The sequence below is a fragment of the Myotis lucifugus genome, unplaced genomic scaffold (assembly GCF_000147115.1).
Source record: "Myotis lucifugus unplaced genomic scaffold, Myoluc2.0 scaffold_697, whole genome shotgun sequence".
Lineage (NCBI taxonomy): Eukaryota > Metazoa > Chordata > Mammalia > Chiroptera > Vespertilionidae > Myotis > Myotis lucifugus.
Window position 1 is genome coordinate 296,044 of NW_005871745.1, and position 8,570 is coordinate 304,613.

General features: G+C 59.1%; 1 protein-coding gene across 1 annotated transcript in view; it reads left to right on the top strand.

Moving 5' to 3' along the window:
* Nucleotides 1-8,423, top strand: part of LEMD2 (LEM domain containing 2) — a 9,892-nt gene extending 1,469 nt beyond the window's left edge. Inside the window, exons 2-7 of the mRNA XM_023746574.1 lie at nt 2,163-2,239; nt 3,125-3,204; nt 4,605-4,750; nt 5,644-5,745; nt 5,819-5,921; nt 8,229-8,423. Coding sequence (XP_023602342.1) covers nt 4,681-4,750; nt 5,644-5,745; nt 5,819-5,921; nt 8,229-8,379 — 426 coding nt within the window. The 5' untranslated portion in view covers nt 2,163-2,239; nt 3,125-3,204; nt 4,605-4,680 and the 3' untranslated portion in view covers nt 8,380-8,423. The remainder of the gene's footprint in view (nt 1-2,162; nt 2,240-3,124; nt 3,205-4,604; nt 4,751-5,643; nt 5,746-5,818; nt 5,922-8,228) is intronic.
* Nucleotides 8,424-8,570: the final 147 nt, after the last annotated feature.

The following is an 8,570-nucleotide window of genomic DNA, read 5'->3' on the forward strand; positions in this document are numbered from 1 at the left end:
GTGTCTTTTCGCGGCATCTTCTCTCTCTGGACGACCTTTCGCCATCTTATGGAGACTGGTTCGGTGTTCTTGTCGCTCATCCTCAGGGTCACGCCTTGGCCTCAGCTCGGCCACCTCCTTCCTTGTACTGTTGGCAGACTGGGGGTGGTCAGGGAGCATCTGCGCTCCTGGGAGGAGCGGTCCTATGGGCATTTCCCTGTGGCCCAGGTGCTTGGGATATACATTCTGGCCCACGAGGGAGTTCTAAACGTTTGTGACTCGATTGTGGTCCAAGCAGCAGCAGCAGCAGCAGCAGCTGGGAGCTTATTGCAAATGCAGAATCTCGGGTCCCATCCCAAACCTACTGAATCAAAGCCTGTGTTTTAATAAGACCCCAGGGGATAAAGTTGAGATGCTCTGCTCTTAAACGGTGAATCCTAGTAGCCATTTCTCCCCCTCCCACCTCCACATGTGGTCCTCATTATGCCATCAGGGGGCCTGGCTCCCGTTGTCCTCTGACAAGCCTTGCAGGGGCAGCCCTGTGGGCGTGCATCTCACGGAGGCAGCTGCTGGGGAGTGTGTGCTCTCTGCTGGGCCATCCTCCCTTCCCCCCTGTTGGAGTCCGCTCTGGCCAAGGCACTGTAGGATGCAAGATGGGTTCAGGGTCCTGCCGCAGGCCACCTACCTCCCTGACCACTGGGTGATACAGGATGCCATTGGAGGAGAGCTGAGGGCCAGAGGTCCCGAGAGGCACGATGCCTTTTAGCTGGAACAGTCAGGAACGGGTCATGGGAGGCCCTGAAGTCCAATAGGATGGGTTTTGTATGTGTGGGGGGAGGTGGGGCCAACAGGGCAGGAGATTACAGGGTCAGGATGGAAACGGCTTCATGAGGGAAGGAGAAACAGGGAATGGAGTTTGGAAAGGTCAGTTGTGTCCCACAGATGCCAGGCCACCGGGGCTTAATGTTGTGGGCAGTGAGGCCCAGTAGGCTTTTGCATAGGGAAGTGACATGCCGAGAGCAGGTGCCCAGAAGGCAAAAGTGGCAGCAGCTTAAGTGGAGTTGTGGCATCTGAGCAGACTTATTTTAAAGCTTTAAAACATGTGAATGAGAAGGGAGGCGGAGGAAACCAGTCGGGGCCTGGCGATGGTCCAGTCAGGCCTGGGCAGGGAGGGTGGCCTGAGTGGGGGCAGGAGGATGGGAGAAGCCAGCTTGGTCCCAGACGACCCAGAGGGTCAAGATCAACTTTGAAGTAGGAAGGACAGGCTTCAGTTTATTTTTAAGATTTTTAATATTACCTTCAGCCACTCCTTCCCCAGCGCGCGCACACACACACACACACACACACACACGCACACACACACGCTGGCCATCTGAAGCCCAGCTGTGCCAGGTGAAGGACAATTGCACTATGTGGAGAGTGAAGGATCTTTACATGCCCAGCCCTGCGTTGTCCCTGTTGGAGGGCTCTAGTGGTGAAGCAGCTCACAGCAGGTGAACCACAGCGGCATTGAAAGCCAAGAGGTGTGGCAGGCCTCCGAGTTCGGAGCAATCTGGCCGAACAAGAGGCCCCCGCAGGCTGGGGGCTTTTCAGAGGAGGTGGCCTTTGGATGGGACCCAAAAGGCTGGCAGGACTCAGGGGAGGGTCCCAGCTCCGTCCAAGGCGGGAGCTGGCCACCCAGGCTACTTAGAAGGGAGCTTTGGAGCCCTACTGAGGCCCCGCTGTCCAGCCGCAGACGCCCCCTTCCTCCACGGGGCATGCTGGGCATCGTCCCACGACCCCTCACACAGTGGGCCTGGCAGTCCAGGTCACCGGCCTGTATCTGTCAGAATCCCTGCCTTTCTCCCTCCCAGGCTGTGTGTGTTCACAGCGCCATCCGTTACCTTCCAAAGCTATCTGTCTGATCCTCTTAGGGATCAATTGCAAACAGACCTGGTATTGGGCAGCTTTTTAGTCATTTAATGCAAATCACCGCACTGCTTTGCAGATCAGGTTTTAATGATCTGGAATCGACCCAAGCTAAGTGGCTTTTGATCGTGCTGCAGAGTGAGGATGCCCCAGAAGCCGGAGCGCCAGGCCGCATGCTCCCTCTCCGAGCGGAGGGCTTGGTTCTTGCTGCATTTTGTCGTCTGTTTCAGAGTCATCTTTTCATCTTCCTTGTGTTTGAATGTTTTTCCTCCTAGGGAACTTTGAATGTGGGAATCCAGAGAAGCTAAAAAGCAAGTGCATCCCTGTAGCGGAAGCCCAGGAATACATAGCAGTAAGTAGGGTGGCGCCTACCGCCAGGAGGGCCTGGTGCTTTTGGGTTGATTTTCAGACCCTGCGTTTACTTCTCTTCCCCTTTTTATTTTGTTTGGTGTTTGTTTTGGTTTGGTTTTTTTGTGTGTGTGGTTTTGTTTTTGTTTTCTTTCTTGCCCTCCCTCCCTTTTTTTTTTTTTGCCTTAGTTGAGTGCTAGGCTACCTTAAGTTAAGGCAACACTGGGGGGTGACTGAGCCGGAGCAGGCCTGCTGTGTGTGCATGGCTCCCTGCTGCCCAGCGTGCAGGCCACAGCAGCTGCCCCTTCTAAACTGACCTGTCACTTGCTCCTCCCTCTGTTCGTTTCTTTTCTCCCTTCTCAGCAGCTTTAAGGATGCATGTGTCGCCTGCCCTCCTCCCCCCTTGTGTGCTGTGTGGATTGTCTGGGGTCCGTTTGACTTTCCGCATGGCCTCAGGATGGTAGAATTGGGAATATATGGAACTGGCAGGGACATGGTCACCTAGTCCAGTTTTCACTTCACAGGGGAAGACACTGAGGCCCAGGGAGGGGCAGGAGCTTGCCCCAGGCCACATTGCTGGGCCCCTCACCCCCACACTTTTTCATTTTACCCAAGAGGAGCTGCCACCTGGCTGGCTTCAGTCCTTTCGGCTGCCTCAGCCCTGCATTGCTTTCCCGCGTGTGCTTCCGTATCGCCTCCTCCCGTTATAGCCCCTGCCTCGGCTCTCACCAGCCTCAGACTTCCCTCCTGCCAGTTTGCTGCGCGTTGAGCAGAGCAGGGCTGTGAGACATGCAGAGGACCCAGGAGAGGACTTCTGTAACCCAGCAGCAGAGTGATGCTGCCTAGCTGCTCTGCCCAGACCAGAGCTAATCTCCCGCCCCTCCCACAGAATGTGACCGGCAGCTCCACTGCCAAGTTTGAAGCCGCACTGACCTGGATACTAAGCAGCAACAAGGACGTGGGCATCTGGTGAGTGTGGTGGGGCGCCCATCAGCCGACTTCCTAGCTTCCCGCAGGTGCCCCTGAAGGTGGAGGGTGGGTCTGCCTGTGGTGTGGGCTGGGCTGAAAGCTGGTGGAGAAGGAAGAGCGGCAGGAATGAGGGCAAGGAGCAGTTCCAGGGCAGACACAGAGCAGGTGCCAGGTCTGCGCCTTGCCGTCCGGCTCTGCGCGGTTTTCTGGCGAAGGCAGCTCTCTACGCGCCTTTCCTCGGGGCTAGTTTTCATTTGCAGATGAAATGATTCTGTGTTGGTTTCACTCAGTATGGCAGTTGCACAAGGAAATGCTGGATTTTATTCTGACTGGGTAGTTGCGCCTCATTGCTCTCTGGTGAGCACCGTTAGCAGACAGCGAGCCTTTCGCCTTCCTGAAAGGCCCCAGGGGACGGGCGGGGGTGGGGCTGACGGCTGGACACCTGGAGTCTCCCTGCCAGAGAAGCATTCACCTCATCACCCCGCTCCCGTTTCTCAGGGTTCGTCAGGGGCTCTGTTGAGGTTACAGCTCCTGATGCTAAAACACACTCGGGTTTTGTTCTCTTCCTCTCTGATCCACCAAATTACGAATTCCCTCAGCTGTGCACCCAGGGGAGCCGGGCAGCTCAGCCTGAGCCTGCGAGCTGGATGCAGGCCCCACTGAAATGCGCTGGCTTACAAAACAAAGCCTCCCTGAGCGGCTGGCGATCCCTGTTAGAAAAGGCGGGGACTGGAGGCACCGAGCCGTGGCACTGGCCTCTTCATATGGGGGAGGTGGCTGAGCTGGCTCAGAGGACCAGGGTGAAAAGTGGGTCACAAGAAACCGGGACACTTCAGGTACCAGCCACTCAGGTGCGAGTCCAGCACATGGCTTGCCACCTAGAGGTGTGGCTGTCGGTGTCCCGGGGGTCCTGGCACCTTCTTGCAGGAACCAGGGCGGAGGCGCTGCGCTGGGGCCTGGCCTGCGGGCACCTCCTGATCTCTTCCTTAAGCAGCTTCTGTGCCTCCTCGACCCCGAGGAAAGGCACGCTCTCCCAGACACACGTCTTTCCGTTTCTACCTTGCAGGGCAAGACGGCGACTCAGTAAACATTTCCACTGCTCTCTGCTGGGAGGGGATCCAGTTTATAGTTAATCCTCCGCACGCCAACGGGGCTGTCAAAGGCCCAATAGGGGGAGCCACTTTAGTGGCTGGGGTTCGAGCCTGCTGCCTCTTGACAGCTTTATTCCTCCTAAGTAGCCAGCGCGGGGGATTTCCGGGAAGAGTGCAGCCAGGATATGTCTGTCTCACAGCAAGGAGAGGCCTCGCAGCCCCTCTTCCTCCTCCTCCTGGTTAAAGTGGGGCATAGACTGCAGCTCCTCAGAGCTCTTGGACGCGTTTACAACCCGTGTCCTGTTTCAGTTTGAAAGGGGAAGACCCATCTGAATTGGTGACAACCGTGGACAAGGTGGTCTGCTTGGAATCCGCCCGCCCCCGCATGGGTGTGGGCTGCCGCCTGAGCCGGGCCCTGCTCACCGCCGTCACCCACGTGCTCATCTTCTTCTGGTGTAAGTGCCCGCACACAGCGCCGCCCCAGCCCATCTCCGACAGCCCTGGCGGGGAGTGACGAGTGACGGGAAGCTGCCCTGAGTGTCTGAGTCTCTCGTGGGCCTGAGGTCTGTCTAATAAGACGGAGGGCGTGAGCAAGTCAGCCTCTGCCCGGTCATCTTCCCCTGGGGATCGGAGCCAGAGCATGAGGCTAACCAGAAAGTGTCCCTGTTCCTGAGAGGGAGGCTGCCCTGGCCGGAGGTGGGCGTTGTCCCTTCCAGGACCCCAGGGTGCAGGCCGCTGCCAGGAGGGCACAGCAGGAGCTTGGCCCAGTTTTACTCCCTGAGCAATGTAAACCTCTCCTGGGAAGCAGCAAGGCCCCAGCCTGTGAGCCTCAAGCAGAGCTCAGGCTGTCCCTGACAGCAGGGCTGCCTCTGAGCAGAGGCCGAGTCGCAGAGCCATTGGCTCTGCCCAGAGAGCCGCGTTATAAATCCCAGGCACCTGGGCGTGCACAGCGTGTGTGTGTGTGTGTGTGTGTGTGTGTGTGTGTGTGTGTGGGAGAGAGAGAGAGAGAGAGAGACAGAGAGAGCAAGCCCGGGTTCTGGTTCACCAGGGAGGAGATAAAAGCCCTGGACTAAGGCTAGGAGGTTGGGAGGAGCCGAGTTCTGGACGGGGGAGGGGCCTGAGTGACAGCTGGCAGGGAGGGAGAGGCTCACTGACTAGCCTGTCCTCCCTTTGCATTCCTGCATCCTTTGTTTCCCGCATGCTAGCCCTGGGCCCGCCACATAGTAGGTACTCAGAACACATTTGATCACCCACAGCCTCCACGCAGCGCCCGGCCCATGGTGAGACCCAGGGAGGTCTGAGCGGTTGGAGTGATGTGAGCCTTTAATGGTGCTCTGTTCCTGCGCAGGCTTGGCCTTTTTGTGGGGACTCCTGATCTTCCTGAAATATCGGTGGCGCAAGTTAGAAGAGGAGGAGCAGGCCATGTATGAGATGGTGAAGAAGATTATAGGTGTGTGGCCCAGGGGAAGGCTGCCGGCCTCCGCCAGGAGTCCTGGCCCTAACCTGTGCCCTCTGTCCTGCAGATGTGGTCCAGGACCACTACGTGGACTGGGAGCAGGACATGGAGCGCTACCCGTACGTGGGCATCCTGCACGTGCGCGACACGCTCATCCCTCCGCAGAGCCGGTGAGTCCAGGGTCTGCCCCACCCAGTGCCTCTTGTCACCGGCCAGGATCCCGGGTGCGGGCACCGTCCACGCCCCCGCTCCAGCGCCCGCTCCTCCAGCGCTCGGCATTTGTGGGAGAACACTCGGACAGTGTAGGAGCACGTCCCTCTCCTGTGCTAGGACCGCCCCTGCTCCAGGGGCTCAGGGAGGGAAGTTGGATTCTCTGGTCTTGCCCTCCAGAGAATGCTGTCGGCTGGAGTTCCTCACGGTCACAGGATGCTGGCCAGCAGCAGCGTCTGCCTCGTCCCAGCCAGCAGGGGAGGGGCTTCCTGATCTCACGAGCAAGGGAAAACCTTCCCTGAAGCCGCCAGTGGCCACTCCCCGAGGCCCCGCTGCCCAGAACTGGTGACTTACTGTCCCTGAGGCCTCACTGGCCACTCCCTGAGGCCCCGCTGCCCAGAACTGGTGACTTACTGTCCCTGAGGCCTCACTGGCCAAGAGGAGACTGTTTTCCACACGTCTGAGTATGACCCACAGTCAGACACACTCATTACCTAAAACAGGATGGTCCGGCTCCCACCCGTGAGCACATGTGCTTGTGTGCAGTTGAAAGCAAAGTTTCAGGGCACGGGCTGCATGGGAGGGACGGCAGGCTTGTCACACTTGACACCAGGGCCACCTTCCACATAAAACGGAGAACATGACTGCTGGCAGGGCCTGTGGCGGAGGCTGGCGTGCATTCACTCAACAAGCGTTGGTTGGCGCCGGCTGCCTGCCACACTGTCTGGGTCGCGGCGAGGGGCGAGGCGCAGGGAGGGGGCCTTCTGGGTGTCGGTTCTGAGGAGGACGTGGGGAAGGTGCATAAGGAGAATGTGTACTGTGTGTGGTGACGAGTCCCAGGAGAAGGAGCGGGTGTCGGGAGGCGGCCTCCTAGTCCACGAGGTCGCTGGCGCACTTGGGCGCACATCGCATCTGAGGGCAGCTGCACTGCTTCGGCTTTAACTGCAAACACACTTCACTGAAACGAGCGTGGGAAGTGGCATTGCAGTCCCGGCCCAGCCACTGCGCCCCAGCCACTGCGGTCAGCAGAGGCCCCAGGCGCCACCCCAGGGTCCGAGGGACCGGAGGCTCAGGGTCTTGATTTCTCTCCGAGCCGCTAAGTCCGTGCGGCCAAGCTCCTGCCGGCCCAGCCTGGGCACAGCCAGTAGTCGAATGAGGGCCTGCTCCTGAAAGACAGGGACATGCGGGAGCGCAGGGGCTGGGGGAGAGGCTGCTGGCCACCTGCTCATTACCTGTTAATGGGCAGCTCAGGGAGTACGACCCCAGACCCCACACCATGCCGGCTGCCTCCCCTCGGGCCCAGCATGGCCAGCTCAGTCCCTAGGCGTGTGTGGCCTTGGCCAAACCAGTCACACGGGGGCTGCTAACCAGACGTGGGGTTTGGTCGGTGGCAGGAGCTGCCCCCTCTGGCCTCCCCAGGGTGAGCCCTTCTGCTCTCACTCGGACACACGCTCCCTCCGCACATGCAGCGCGGTCCGTGGGCAGGTGGTCTGAGCTGACAAAAGCAGGGGCTCATGAAGCAGCCTCCCCGGCGGCCCTGGAGTCTGGTCTGGTTGGGAGGGGCGCTCAGAGGGGATGCAGGACCTCTGACTGCTGGCCTAGGCCTGCCAGCCGGGAGGGGCTCTACTTGGGGGCGGCTGCTTCTCAACTCCACAGCGGGGTGCTTAGCTGTGGAGTTTGGGCTCAGCAGCCAGCAGCCACACTTTAATTAGCCCACAGGAGGCATTAAGAGGCAGATAGCACTGGTTGGGGGCCGCCTGGCCAGGCTGTGCAATAGCAGGTCCAGGGCGGGTAGCCCCATCCCATGCACACACAGGACTGCTCCTGACACCGCTGGCCCCTTTCAGCTCCCTTCAAAGCAGTGGTTCTCAACCTTCTGGCCCTTTAAATACAGTTCCTCATGTTATGGTGACCCCCAACCATAAAATTATTTTCGTTGCTACTTCATAACTGCAATGTTGCTACTGTTGTGAATCATAATGTAAATATCTGATATGCAGGATGGTCTTAGGCGACCCCTGTGAAAGGGTCATTCGACCGCCAAAGGGGTCGCGACCCACAGGTTGAGAACCGCTGCTTTAAAAGAGTGCTTTGGGAGCAGAAACCGTGGAGTCATTTGTCTGGGGCCCAGGAAATGCCCCCTGCAGGAACCCTGTGGAACCTGGAGCTCCGGCTCCCTTTGTACAGGGGCGTCATCCACAGACCTGCTGGCCTCCCTGGGGAGCCGAGCCCAGCGGGCCTGCTGAGCCTGGCCCCTCTCTTTGCAGGAGGCGCATGAAGCGGGTCTGGGACCGCGCTGTGGAGTTCCTGGCCTCCAACGAATCGCGGATCCAGACGGAGTCCCACCGCGTGGCTGGAGAGGACATGCTGGTGTGGAGATGGACTAAGCCCTCTTTCTTCTCCGACTCAGAGCGATAAAGCTCGCGGGGCCTGTCCCCTCAGGGGCTCGAGAGGGCCACCGACCTGCTGGTGCTGAATTCACACTTGCCTTGACTTTCACCTCCTGACTCTCATCCAAAGGTCTCTGCAAACTCCAGAGCCTCGCTTGTGGGAAAGCCGAGCTTCTCTTGGAGGGTGGGGAGAGCCCGGCAGAGGGTCGCTGTCCTCTG